The following is a 14,493-nucleotide window of genomic DNA, read 5'->3' as shown; positions in this document are numbered from 1 at the left end:
ACTGCCTTACCTTACCTTTCCTTTCAAATTTTCTTTATTCAATATGAGTCGGTGGGTATGTCTGTGTAATACTAAAATTTTACAGAATGCAGAGTATGTGTACTGACTAATAAAACTGATCTATCCAAAGCTCGACAACTAAGTGTATCCATTCACTTTCACTCAGACATAAAAAATTTAAAGACAACCTTGTAACTATTTTGTTGTGCAAGCCCTAAGGCTAACGGTGTACAGCAAGCGCCCCCCTCCCACCCCTGTAAAACTGAAAGTTCTCGATTTTTCAGTTGTTCCTGTCCATTGAAATCTTGCTGTTGGTTTGGAGGGAAAGCGAAAAAAGAACTGAAAATTCGCCAACGATGGGTGAGGATATTAAATGTACCTATCGCGTAAAAATCTAAACGTAAGAAAGTGGAAACAAAGTGTTTTGTCAGTCTGCCTTTAGGGCAAAGGGCCGGCTTCTGAGACAAAAGCAAATTTTATATGGGATGATCACACCTACGTCTTTGACAAATTATTTTCTACCACATTGAATATCAACGAGAGCACAGAAAATTCAAAGATATACTTACGGTGTACATCTGTCGCTGTATTCATTGGCGATGGTTTCTATGCCTCCTTGTCTGGCCACACCGATATAACACGACAGGTTTCCGAGATCGAACCCCACGACAGACATTGTGTGATATGTCCCTCTCTTCCTGGTGGTTTCACAAAGATTTAAAAAATAATATTCCTAACGATAATTCCAAGCTCCCGGTCAGGATCTAGACTGTGGAACCTTATTAGTTGTAATCCTGGTTGTAATCCTGGTGGAAAAAGAAATCCTCTGACTTTCAGAGAACCTTAGGTCCATTCGAGTTGAGAAATTTCCAGAGCACACGTGAAGATGGCCGGCGTCCTGACGAAATGTGTGACGTCATCATCGGGCACTTCCGGTGACACCTCGGGTGTTTTCCACCGCAAGAATGTCCCTTCGGCAATTATCGGTGGGGTATCGGCCCACTTCGGGTATACTCGGTATTGTTCGGGAATCTACGGGGATGTTCGAGAATGATCTCCAGAACACTTTGACCTTTCACCTCTAGCCTCGTTTTCAGGTGTAACCGGCGCGTGTTTTCAAAAAAAGAAGAAAGAGAGGCCCGCCAATAATTTTTGCAAGGAATCTGTGATATTTTCTGAGGAATTCTTCGCCATGGAATGTTTCAACGGAGGAATAACTTGAGAGGATTTCGACGTTTTCTCCTAGGATTATTTAGAGGTCATTGGTGGAGGAGGGATTCGATTTGAAAAGGAGGAAACTGAACTATCTGTTTTTGCCCCCCTCCCCCATTTTCTGTTGTCTGATCACAAGAAACCATGTCTACACTGGTGGATCCCAGTGGTCTGGGGGACAACATAGAGGTGAGCTGTGCTCAGGAATATGAAATTAGCGATTGCAGATTCATAGAGAGGCTCAGATTTTATTCATAAAGACACGTCTTCTGCTGTCAAATAAAAAACAATATTATTATGAAAGCTCCCTGATGAAGCTTGGACAGAGAAATATGTCATTGATTTAAGGTTGTTTTAGACTGAAAAGCCAGTCCTACGTTTTGATATTAAGTTTGAAATCATAATTCCTCTGATCTGCAGGGACTAATTCAAATAAAGTTCGGATTTAATTTCACGTTAGCGGGAAAGTGGAGTGGTTGTAAGTTTGCGGTATTGCCATACACTGTAGTCACGTAGTATCATGGAAAAATATTCACGTGGGTTTAACTTAAGTTTGCGGTAAGACTGTTTCGCAAAAAAGATGCGACCATAAAACCACTGCGATAACATTTCTGCAATTACAGTATTCTCCAAGTAGATATATGGCTTTGGCTTCTTCTAGCTTGAGTAGAGTCTTTCAGGGCTCGAAATTCATTTTTGGGAATAGGTGCACTGGTGCACCCAACCTAGAACCTAGTAACTCCCTTGGCCGGCTTAATTCTATTTACGGGGCATATTGCTAGCGGGCCAGAGAAAAGCCCGGTAACCACCGTGCGGTTCTCTCGCTGTCCAGGGCACAAGTTCTTTGGAAATGTTCGTAGAGGTTTTGTTTTGAAGTTTTGTTTGCAGAAGTTTTGTTTTCATGGTAACCTCTTACTGTTAAATCATAACACCGTTTTGTACAGCAGAATTGTCTTAAACATCAAACACTGTGAAAAACACCTTTTCCCCCCAACAAAATTAAACCACTGCAAAAAGATAAAAGCATTTTCAGTACTAGTACTACTAGTATTACATTTCTGTGTTGCAATACTGCCTAACAGTGTTAATCAACTGCTCAACTTTCGCCCAACCCCCAGGACTACCACGTGCTGAACCTCCTGGGTCGCGGTGGTTTCGCCTGCGTGTATCGGGCACGCTCCATCAGCACTGGTCTTGAAGTCGGCATCAAGATGGTAGGTTTTCTCAGTCGTCATCAAATAAACACCAGTGCAATGGCCCAGGGGGTAGAGTTGTACATTGCCTTTTATTCAGAAGGATGGGGTTCAAATCCTGACCAGGTCATACCAGAGGCTTAAAAATGGTGCATACTGCTTTCTCTGCGTAGGAGTTTAAGTTTGAACACACACCAATACCAGTGGTACTGTTGTTACCTGTGTGGCCCAAGGGCTATTGAGATGGAAACTGTCCCCATACAACGTCCTTGCCTAGGCTAAAGGAAGGTAATTATAAAATGGTGTTTCTTTTCAGGATCACCATTCAGTAGTCACAGAAAACATCTCAATTTGCTTGTACAGTGTTGTAGTCCAGCATGTCATTTCAGGTGACATACGACGTAAGCCAAGATGTAACTCACAAAAAAAAAAAGATTTCCATACTTTTAGGTGAAGATTTTGACAATACTCAAACTGTGACTGTGAAGCATGGAAATTCATCTGTTTCAACACAATGACAAATAATTCATAAATTGGTAACAGCTGATTGGTAAGACATATAGACAACATGCAAGAAGTTTGGTAGTGCTTCCATGCCCATTCTGCTAGGACATGAAAAGTAAAGATATTCTGTAGGTTCAAATCCCAGTACGTTCCAAACACTAATTTATTTGCTCGATGATGATGCCATCCTTGCGCTCATAGCATTGCCTGGCTGTTGCCATGGCGATGTGAAGACAACCAAGGGACCCCCGGCAACGGCAGCCATGTTGGCAGTCTGCTGGGGACTGAGAGCAAAATACAGACATTTCTTTTTATAATTGATATGCAAAAAAGCAATTACTCAAGCAACTGGATATGATTTTTTTTCCAAAACCATATCCAGTTGCTTGAGTAATTGCTTTGTGGCATATCTTATTACCTGGATGTCTAACCTTCATCGACGTTTATAATTGAAACATTTTTAATATGTTATAATACTAGTATTGTCTTTCATATCTACATCAAAATTGTTTATGTTTAGATTTTTGCTTGCCCAAACAGCTAACCGTGTGCAGTAAGATGAGTATGTAGATCCTATTGTGTAACTCAGGGTTACTAACTTACTACTGTAGTACTACTATGTTGCTGAAATAGCTACCGGTACATGTACATTGTACCTCTTACCACGGATGCAGATTGACAAGAAGCTGATGCAGGCTGCTGGGATGGTGACACGCGTCAGGAATGAGGTGGAGATTCACTGCCAGCTAAAGCACCCGGCAGTTCTTGAGGTTAGTTTTGAAAAAAGTACAAGTAAAATCTATGTTTTATCAACTCTTGAAGTAGAGACTGCCATTTTGAGTATTTATGGTAGGTAAGGATTAGGGGTGGGTACCAGTACAGAACATTCAGGTCCAGGTCTGGTTCAGGTCCAGGTCCGGACCTGGACCTGGACCTGGACCTGATTCAGTATGTGAAAACATGTGAATGGACAATACCCCAAACAATGGTCAATCTCGCTACAAAGCAATATCTTTGGTGGAGTACTTGTCTCCCACTGGCGTTTTGAAATCCTGCAAGACTAACTGACTCTGTACGATTGACTGTAAAACTTGGTAGAAATGACTATAAACGCTACTCTACTTCACTCGTTATTTTCTTCGACTGGTAAGCCCCAAAATGTTCAAATTCCTCATCGTATAAACTGTTTATTTTCTAATAGTCCAACATCCGGGCCAATGAAATTTTTCAGGTACGTTTTTTCCGGACCAGTCCAAGAAGAAAAAACGTTTTCGTACCCATAGTAAGGATAGATCCTCCCATGGACGTTTAAGACTGAAGGACAGACAAGATAACAGGCACTAAGGACTTGTCCAACCCTGTGTTTTCCTTGACAGAAATTTGCCCAGTGTGCAAGATGATCTTAAGCAGCGTGCAAAATACCCACTTGCACATTGCAACCACTTTTTGCTTGGTGCAACTTACTTGTTAACTCAGGTTGCACAGGGTGCAACTTAGATTTTGAGGCTCAGAACTCGATTTTGTGGTCAATTTACTTGGAAGACATAAATGGACCGAGGCAGCTCTGTTTCATATCAGCCAAACATGTAATGATGTATGTATTGTACCTTTTTTTCAGAAACTAGTGAATTGTAGGTGGTGCAACTTGAAATTCAGTTGTGCAACCTAGTTTTTGCCCCAGGTTGCACACTGTGCAACCTGGCTCAGAAAAGTATTTTGTACTCTGTCTTAAGTAACCTTTGCTAACTACTGGGTACCTTGCACTTCCAGCTGTACACCTGTTTTGAGGACAGTAACTACGTGTACCTGGTACTGGAGATGTGTCACAACGGAGAGCTGGGCAGTTTCCTCAAGAAACAGGGCAAGGTGCTGACAGAAGAGGAAGGTCAGGAGGAAAAGTCTTATTGTCAAACTTTTAACTTTAACTGAACATTGATACCTTTGAACTTATCTTCAGACGGATCTTTCTTTACGACTTTAGTATGTAGTTTACAATACCTAGTGGACTAGTCTTAATCAAAAGTATTGAAGCTGCTGGATTTTTAGCACATTATTTTTAACTAGTGCTGTGTTCCAAAAGTTAACTCGACAAGGTCTGGATTCAAGTTCAGGTCCAGACTTTTGAATCCAGACCTGAACCCATGGCATGTGTGCTAGAAATCCTTTTTTCGTTGAAATTGTATGCAGTTTGAAAAATGTGCAAGCAAAATTATGTACAGTAAACTAAACAGAAAAAAGTTCAGTATTTAACACAAGAACACATTTTTATCTTTTTCCAGCAAAAATACAGAATCTATGGAATCAGCTTTTAGGTGGTTTAGAAAAAAATCTTCAGCTGTTGAAACAATGTTGTTTGCCATTTAAAGCATCTACTAAGTAAAACGTTGACAGATTTTCCTGCCTTCTGTCCTCAGCTCGTAACTTCATGCGGCAGATCATCGAGGGCCTGTTGTATCTCCACTCCCACGGCATCGTGCACAGAGACATGACCCTGTCCAACCTACTGCTCACACGCACCATGGATGTGGTACGTCACTTCTACATGTGTTCTCAATCGTACTAACGGTCATACTATGGTTGCAGTGCTGTTTCCAGGGCTCATTCCTGAATGAAAATTTGCTTGAAGTTGTTGTTGGAATGGACAAATATTTTGCATGTGTAGTAAGTGGTTAGCGATCCTGCCTCTGAAACTAGAGAAGCATGTGAGTTTGACTACAACTGTGTCGCTCACCCAACATGCACGCTCCTGAAAAAGAGGTTGCAGTCATTAATACGATGTATCGATTTGCAAGCATGCAAATTATTGGGTTCAAACTTGCCTAAAATTATGACAGGAAAACGGTTATAACTGGCAGGATCCTTGGTTGATAAATTGGTTTCACCAATAATTAAGGGACTCCTGTTTAAAATATGAAGTAATGATGCAAATATGTGCTAATACGGTAGAAGCCACTTATTTGCACAGCCTATTTGCCAGTAAATTTCGTGCAATTGTCCGGCTGGTGCAATAATGCAAAGTTATCTAGCTGGACCGCACTGGTTTGGAATTTTGGGATTCCGTGCAGTTAACAGAAGTGTGCGTGAATCTGTCATGCAATTAACTGGCTTCTACTGTATGGGGATTTTAAATGTCAATATCACACAGATTGCCTTATTCAGAATGTCTCCAAGTTTAATGCCCTAATATTGCTTTGGGCTGCTTTAAACCCTCCATCAATGCAAAGTCTTCGTTTTCCAGAAAATTGCCGACTTCGGTCTGGCCACGCGGCTGAAGGTTCCCAACGAGAAGCACTTCACGATGTGCGGCACGCCCAACTTCATCTCTCCCGAGGTGGTGACCCGCAAGGCTCACGGTCTGGAGACGGACGTGTGGTCCCTGGGGTGTATGCTGTACACCTTCCTCACAGGCAGCCCTCCGTTTGATGTAAGTTTGGCATCAGTCACAGTCTCACAGGGCTCGAAATACCACCTGCATATGCAGGTTAGTGCAGGTAAAATTGGAGCTGTGCAGGTATTTCTGGTGTCTACCTGCACCAAACCTGCACCAGGGCTCGAAATACCACCTGCATATGCAGGTTACTGTTAATGGACGATACTAAAAACAATGGTCCATTTCGCAACAAAGAAATCTGTTTTGTGGAGTATTCGACTCCCACTGGTGTTTTAAAGTCCTACAAGAATAGAATTCTGTACTACTGGTATTGACTGTAAAACTTGGTAGAAATGACTATAGACTACATTACTTCGCCCTTCTCGACCGGTAAGCCCCAAAACGTGTGAATGCCTGATCATATAATCTGTTCATCTTCCAATAGGGCCAACATCCGGTCCACCAAATTATTTCAGGTCCAGTTTTTCTGGACCGGCCAATAAGAAAAAACGGTTTTGTACGGGTACCCCTAACCAAAACCCAGAAGTCCTGGGCTTAAATCCAGTCATGCTACTGATCTAGTGTCCTTGGGACTTTACATGACTTTCCTTACTTTACCCAGGTGTAAAAATTGGTACCTGACTTCGGTTGTTGAGGTGAAAGGCGGTGGAAAAAGAACTTGGTTGGGCTCCATCTTCCCAGTACTGCCACCTCCCAATACCTACCCTAGACACAACCCACTGTACCTACAGCCTTGAAAAGGCTATGTGACTACCTTTACCTTTTAAATGATATTATGTATTCTGTTTTGTATATTATGTAGTGCTGACAATGTACTTGCACACTGAACTTAGACTTGTAAAAACATTTAGGTTCAGTCCAAATATGTCGGGAAAATGTCGGGAATCAGTTCCGTACTTGCAGTGTTCTAGCCAGCATCTATCCTTCTGTCCTTTGACAGAATTTTGCAGCTGTGGACGGACAAACATTTTGTCCATTCCATCCTCTGTGACAAACAAAAATCGGCATGTAGAGATAATATATTATACAATTTTGCAAAGATCTAAAAAAATTCAGCACAGATGCCATTGAACCAAGCTGAGTCTACTGTACAAGCAAAATTTTCTCCTTAAAATGCAGTAAATAGCATTTCAGAGGGTCTCAGATTTCAAAATTTTCCTGTAAATCACCACCACAACACCCCCATCCCCCAAGAGGTTGCTTGGTATTGGTAGTCTCTGGTGCTCGAAAGATTTCCGTTCAAAATCCAGGGGACGGAAAAAAATCAGGCTGGCTAGAACACTACAACTACGGTTCTTGAATTGAAAAGATTTTCTTCCTGCTTTCTATCCAGTATATATTTCCCTCATGTTGAAACCTTCCTGTGCTACAGACGGACCAGGTGCGCAGCACACTGAACAAGGTGGTACTGGGAGACTACCACCTGCCTCAGCACCTGTCTGCACCTGGGCGGGACCTCATCACCGCCCTCCTCAGGAAGAACCCTGCCGACCGACCCAAACTGGCCGACATCCTCTCCCACCCCTTCATGACCCCGGCTGACCCCGATAGGAAGCCCGTCATTGGTCGGCGTCGGAGGCCCGTTGAGGCGTCTGTCGACAGCGGCAATGCGACCATGGAAACGGTCTCCATGGGAACACACGCTCCCGCCCAGGGAACGTTACGGAACAAACCCATCCACATTTTGCCCTCCAAACTCTCACCCCTCACCGACCGACCTGTTTTCAACAACAGGAAAACTTCAGGGTGTGAAGGGCAAAGGTCATATCAGGAGGTTCAAAGGTCATGTCACGAGGTTCAAAGGTCGTCTCACGGGGAGCAACCATCCCTTCATGACAATCCAAGGTCGTTCCAAGCAACCAGTACTTGTGAACCTGTCAGATCGTTTCACGAAAACCAAAGGTCGTATCTTGGGCGGGAGAGGTCAGAGTGTGAGAGGTCGCAAGGGTTCAAAGGTTACCAAGGTGGAAGGTCAGAGGGCAATGACCTCAGCAACCACTACTGCTCGTCACACATCCAGGAGGGGTCGAAGCACAGGGACTGTTCCCATGACAGGAAGTGTGGATGCCAGCAGGATTCAGGTGGATGGGCACCCAGGTGTGGGACCTCAGAGAACAGGAGGAGCTGCACCTGTAGCAGCCATTCCAGGTGCACCTGTGAAGCAGGTGCCAGGGAGCAGGTGTGCACGGCCAGGGACAGGCACCCACCCTCTCCCCCTGTCAGGTTGAAGGCAAGGTATGAACATAATCTTGGTTTTAGATTTCTTTTCAAATGAATCTTAGATGCATGTACTTTTATTTACATGTATGAATGAGAGACAGGTCCTATACCTAACTTTTACAATTATGGCCAAATAAACATATGTAGCCAACTGTCTTCTTAGTACAATAGTAGCAAATTGTCATCGTTGTATGAGAATTTACAGATTTGAGTCTGAAAACAAGCTTAAGTCTGTTTGTAAGTTTTCTCAATGTTCAACTGACAGGATTTACTTATCGTAAGTCGATTCTCTTCAAAAAGGTGGAGTCCACTAGTGATGTACTGGTATAGGTACAGGTACGCCAGGTGTTTAGGTTTAAACAATTTTACAGTTGCAATTGTACAGTTACAGGTACATGGTTTGGGTACACACCCTAATTATGAACCAATGCTGTCTCTAGAAGTTTAGCCATATAGGTTACTGTTTGTTTGCAATTTGAACAGTCATGTCTTTGTTGTCTCTCACGATTGACTTATTTTCCCTCCCCCTAAGCAGCCCCAGTTTTAGTTTTGACGGTGGATCAGCGTGCCCCAGTGCCGGCAGTACGTCCCACCCTCCCACTGAAGCCTGGGTAGCTGACATTGGTGCAGGCCTGAACAGCAGAGGGGCCAGAGGTGAGCTGAGATATAATCTTAAATTGTTTATTTGCACATGATAAATAAATTATGATGTTACAAACGGTAATTAAATACAAACTACAAAATGCTAGAGAAACCAGAAACCCAAACGTTTATCAGGGGTCTCCCCTTAACTGTGCTTAATGACGTTTTGGTTATGACAAATACCGATACATGTAATTGTAAATACATGTCATAATATATTACATGAGAAAATAAGATCAAACAAAAGGTGTCTGACTTCGACTGGCCTTTTAACATCCTATTTGTGTGTAAACAGCACTAAGTTTGACTCTAGAAACTCGATAGAAATGACTATAAACTCCACTCTACTACATTAGTTGTTTTCTTGGACAGGTAAGCTACAAAATGCCTAGTACCAAACTACCAATATAAACTTTTCATTTGCTAATCGGTCCTGGAGATTCAATCCAATGGATTTTCTAAAGGTCCGTTTTTTCAGACCGGTCCAACAAGAAAAACGCTTTTGTACCGGGTACATCATATCCATACCCAATCCTATCTATCTGTTTTCAGGATCCCGTCGAAGAGACCCGTCCCCTGGCTCTATACCTCAGAGGGACACGGATGCAGACAGATACACAGCAAGAGCTAACAAGCCTGATGATAGACCAACAGCAGCATACAGACAACACGTCACACAAACACACTCATCTACCGGGGAACACTGCACAGAAAACAGCAGGGGAAGGGCGCCGCTCTCTCCACATAAAGGCAGCAGGGAGAACGTTCGTCGTGACCCATCCGACGACAGGAGACCACGACGGCATCACGACGAAAACTCAAGAAGACAAGCGTGGGACTCCAGAACTGCAACCGAAGACAAGTCAAACTCTTCGGGAAAAAGGAGGGAACTTGGGTCTCACAACGAGCAGGAATCTGACAAGGAAAACCAAGCAGATGTGCAGAGGAGAAGAAGAGATTCTGAAAGGAGTGTGCAAGATCATCATCATCACCAAACCTACCAGGAGAGAGGGAACAAGAGAGGGGAGGATGAGGATCGGGGGCATGGAAGGAATGAAGAAATGAGCCAGCCAAAGGAGGTTAGGAAGGACCAGATGTCACCGCTGTCTTCGAAGCGTCTGCGACCCATCCGACAGAAAACCAGAAATGCTGTGGTGAGTGTGATCATGATAAACTGCTTTTGTATACATTATACTAATTTATAGTTTTTATACTATCAGGGCTCGAAATTCATTTTTGGGATTAGGTGCACTAAAAAATTGGGTGCACCAAAAAATTTTTGGGTGCACCACTTAGTTTTGAATAGTAACCTAATAAAAAACTTAGTTACAATTATCAAATTCTTAAACAAGCACCATGGCAGACATTTTTATTATCTTTCTAACACTTAGATGTCAATAATATGATGTATACTAGTATACTTTAATATCTTTACATACATAAGCGCAAGAAAATATTTGGGTGCACCCTGCTGTGCACCCACAGAAAATAATTGGGTGCACAGCTCCAATTTGGGGTGCACCTGGGTGCACATGCACCCAGTATTTCGAGCCAGGTCTGGCACACCATTATCAATTGTTACCGCAGCCCAGGTTTGGTATTATGTTCAGTACAATCATGATGTATAACACTATGGGCAGTTTGCCAGGTATATGCAGTACAAACACCTGTTCCTTTTTCAGGTGAGTATCCTGGAGGACGGACAGGTGTGTCTGGAGTTCCTGAAACCTCGGGACGGAGTGGACCACGTGGCAGAGGTGCACAGGATATCCGCATGTGGACAATCGGTAAGTCTCTGTCTTTCCTTATTTCATCAGTTTTAATAGGTTTCCACATCCTGACTTTGAAGCTTTTTTTGCCTTGCCGGCGGCAAGGCTTTACGCCAGCTTTCTTCCATGGATCCATGGATGGACGGACCTGTTAACCCAGCCCTTCCAAAGCTCCTTCCAAAGGCCCTTCTTTCCTTGCCGAGTTTCATGGCTTAGTTACACAATGGTACATTCCAGGCGAGTATTAAAACGCTCTTCTAGACGCATGTTACTGTATGTGGTCCAGCGTAATAAATCTACGCTTTAACTCACCATGTTTATATAAAGATATATCACAAATTGCATCAAAAGGAACTTAGTTTGTAATAAAAAATAATGCATAATCATTGTGGGTCAAAAAGTTTTACAAAACCTGTTTAATGTGCCAATGATTCATCTGACATAAATTATGATAATGAGGGGGAGGGGGGCGACATGTGGAACTCAGGATTTTTAAGCGTAGAATCTAGTCTAACTTACCAAAATAACATAAAATACGCGGCAAGGCACAGCTTTTTTAAAAAGATTTCTTGTTTACACTGGTGAGACTGGATCTTGTGTTTGTTTGTTTGTTTGTTTGTTTGTTTTACAGTGCATGGCGCTACCGCAAACTTAAAACCACAATAGCAGAAATACATTGGCAGACAAGTGTACCCCTGAATTGCATTGATCATTGCGGTACACTTCAAAACACGGTGAAAACATGGCAACAAAGATCCGTAAATGACTTCATCAGGTTGGCAATTATTCATATAGTAAGGTCCTTTAGGCACAACCAACTACATCGACTATAAGTATATTAAGTAGCAGCAAGAAGTATATTGTAGTTTCCAGTCATTCTTCTCTGATGATGGTGTCTGATAGACATCGAGACATTGGAAGTAAGTACTCCATGGTTGTGCCTAAAGAACCTTTCTATATGGCAACGAAGACTTGACATAATGACAAAGTCTGGAATTGTCCAAACGGATCATACCACGAAGGACTGAACTGTACAGTGTAAAGTCTGTTGGTCCGAACTTTAGAGACACAGATTCTGCTAGAATTTTGCCATCAGGCAATATGCTTCCACCCTGGTTAAATAAAGAAGAAACAAACAGAGAGTTTCTTAAAGACCTTTCAGTAATTTCTTACCTGACATCTGATACCAATCTTCGGACCAACTTCGGATTTGACTTGAGTTAAATCAGATTTTTCCAGCTCAAAGTCTCCTACTAAAAAAACTTTTTTCCTCTCTCTCCATAGGTAATCATCTACCAGCCCCACCGGGGTAAGGCCCAGCCCCTGTCCGACCGGCCCCCTTCCCCACCCCCTGGGGACGACCACACCTACCTGCTGCACGAGCTCCCCTCCAGGCACAAGAAGAAGTACGAGTACGCCAAGCGGTTTGTCCAGTTGGTGCGCTCCAAAACCCCCAAGGTGACCCTCTACACACGCCAGGCCAAGTGCATGCTGATGGAGAACTTCCCTTGTCCTGACTTCGAGGCTTGTTTCTACACCGGTGAGGCTGGAGTTTGTTTGTTTGTTTTAACTCAAGCTCAAATTGACCTGCAGGCCGCTTTTTATTGAGGTCATGAGGGAAGAGGCAAGGGTCAGACAACGTATATCACAGAGGTACGGTTCAAAGTCCTGATGAGTCTTATAAGCCTATATAGTAATACACAATTTTTCATACATCATGGTACAATACAAATAGTAGCGAGAAACATGATTCAAGTCCACTCATTTATTTTTTATTGTTTTGTTTTTTGTGTTACGTAGCCAGCAACACACAGGTTTTGTACAGTAAGGGACCGTACGGCATTTAGCGAGGGGGGAGGGCCGGTCGCCAGGGGGGGGAGGGCCAAGCAAAAAAATATTTTGCCAGGGGGAGGGCCTAGCAAAAAATTTTTGAGTTGGGGGGAGGGCCAAGCAAAAAAAATAGCTTGGTCTGCCAGCAAAATATGTCCCTTAAAATCCAAGAAACGGCGTTTCAGAGGGTCAAGATTTCAAAACTTTTCGGGACCTCTGCAAGGGATCGCCCAAGGTTGGCGCTCGGGACACAGTGAAAATGCGAAAGGGAGGGGGCGGGGCTAATATGCATGACGCCCTCGAAAACCTTTTTTCACTTACAGAAATGTTATTAAACTCTAGATTAGTCTGCCAGCAAAATTTACCCCTGTCTTATTGCCCTCAAAATGTAAGAAATGGCGTTTCAGAGCTCGAGGGTAATTTGCAAATTTCCCTGGATCCCTTTCAAGTGACGTGACCGGCCTCGCGCCTTTGATGACCGACATCGTGATAATGTGTTTGGGGGGGATTTAATTTTGTATTTCTAAATTGAAATGCCATTAAAGTTACCTTTGTTTGTCAGCAAAATATTAACCTCAAACTGAAGGAAATAGCCTTTAAGAGGGTCAAGATTTCACAATTTCCCCGGACCTACCTTGCGATTCTTCGTGCCTTTGGCACCGGACATGGAACGTCGTTCTCAAAAACTTGAAACCCTTGTATTTTTTTTCATAGAAATGTCATCTAACCAGCAAATTTTCCCATAAAAAAGCAATGCAGGAAATCGTGGCAAAAAAGCGTGGCATTTCTAAAAGATCTCCTACAAGTCTGCGTTCTCACGCCCGCCGGCGGCTAGAGAGAGGCGACCGGTCTACCCCGCCGTGGGAAAATCAGCGTCGCGCGTCGGCGCCCCCTCCCCACTACAGTTTTGGTTAGTCGAATCGTGCTGTCATTTTGGTTTTCATTCCCCCAACCACCCCCCCACCCCCCCAACCCCCCCACCCCCCCCCCCCCCCCCCCCCCGATTTACCGTAAGTTATTACCGCCACAGAACCAAGAAAAAGTCCAAAATATATGTAAATTGAGAATAGTTTCCGTCAAGCGCTCAGGCCCGCGAGCTTGCAATACGTAAATTTAGGGAGCGGGGGCGCGCGCCGCTTCGTGGCGCAAATCTACTAGAAATCCAGTTCCAAATGCTTTTTAGGTGTTGTTTTAATATCAACACAATGAAACTAGGCTTCTATAAAGCAAATATTTATGCCTCTATGAAGCAGATATTTATCCCTCTATTAAGCAGATATTTTGAGCCATTCTGTTTTCCTTTCTTTACTAGGGGTGAGAGATCTGCTTCGCGATGAAAATCATGAAAAAGTATGATATGACGCAAAGCACATTTACAAATGGGAGCGCAGTGTTTTATTGGCGTCTTGAATATTTTTTTCAAAGTTGAAAGGAGGGGGGAGGGCCAAGCAAAAAAATTTGACTTGGGGGGAGGGCCTAGCAAAAAAAAATTTACCTGGGGGGAGGGCCTAGCAAAAAATTTTTGACCCGACCCTCTGGCGACCGGCCCTCCCCCCTCACTAAACGCCGTATGGTCCCTAAGTAAAAGCTGCATAAGACTGGACTGCAGAGGTTTTTACTAGTAAAATATGTAAGGGGGACCATTGTGAGGGAGCAGAGGGACCAAACTTTAACATTTTCCTGACCACATAGATCTCATAATTTTAGATCTCATAACTTTCCTTTTTTTTTT

At 43.3% G+C, this 14,493-nt stretch overlaps 2 protein-coding genes across 5 annotated transcripts in view; one reads left to right on the top strand and one right to left on the bottom strand.

The window, feature by feature from the left end:
• LOC118419085 (heat shock 70 kDa protein 4-like) overlaps positions 1–926 on the bottom strand; it is a 35,687-nt gene extending 34,761 nt beyond the window's left edge. For all 4 annotated transcript variants that reach the window (XM_035825365.1, XM_035825367.1, XM_035825366.1 and 1 more), the window contains exon 1: positions 570–926. In XM_035825365.1, coding sequence (XP_035681258.1) covers positions 570–676 — 107 coding nt within the window. In that variant the 5' untranslated portion in view covers positions 677–926. The remainder of the gene's footprint in view (positions 1–569) is intronic.
• Positions 927–1,009: 83 nt separating this feature from the next.
• On the top strand, positions 1,010–12,539 carry LOC118420242 (serine/threonine-protein kinase PLK4-like). The gene is made up of 11 exons (XM_035826962.1): positions 1,010–1,401; positions 2,331–2,426; positions 3,584–3,679; positions 4,680–4,794; positions 5,324–5,436; positions 6,148–6,333; positions 7,673–8,535; positions 9,056–9,174; positions 9,715–10,316; positions 10,845–10,949; positions 12,216–12,539. The coding sequence occupies exons 1-11, from the start codon at positions 1,357–1,359 to the stop codon at positions 12,537–12,539; spliced, it is 2,664 nt and encodes an 887-aa protein (XP_035682855.1). The 5' UTR covers positions 1,010–1,356.
• Positions 12,540–14,493: the final 1,954 nt, after the last annotated feature.

This window comes from Branchiostoma floridae, chromosome 7 (assembly GCF_000003815.2).
Source record: "Branchiostoma floridae strain S238N-H82 chromosome 7, Bfl_VNyyK, whole genome shotgun sequence".
Lineage (NCBI taxonomy): Eukaryota > Metazoa > Chordata > Leptocardii > Amphioxiformes > Branchiostomatidae > Branchiostoma > Branchiostoma floridae.
This window is presented reverse-complemented; position numbering and strand designations above follow the sequence as displayed.

Coding starts and splice junctions, on each gene's coding strand:
- LOC118420242 (XM_035826962.1), top strand. CDS start 1,357: ATGTCTACACTGGTGGATCCCAGTGGTCTGGGGGACAACATAGAG. Junction 8,536..9,055: donor CCTGTCAGGTTGAAGGCAAG/GTATGAACATAA, acceptor CCCCCTAAGCAG/CCCCAGTTTTAGTTTTGACG. Junction 10,317..10,844: donor AGAAAACCAGAAATGCTGTG/GTGAGTGTGATC, acceptor TTCCTTTTTCAG/GTGAGTATCCTGGAGGACGG.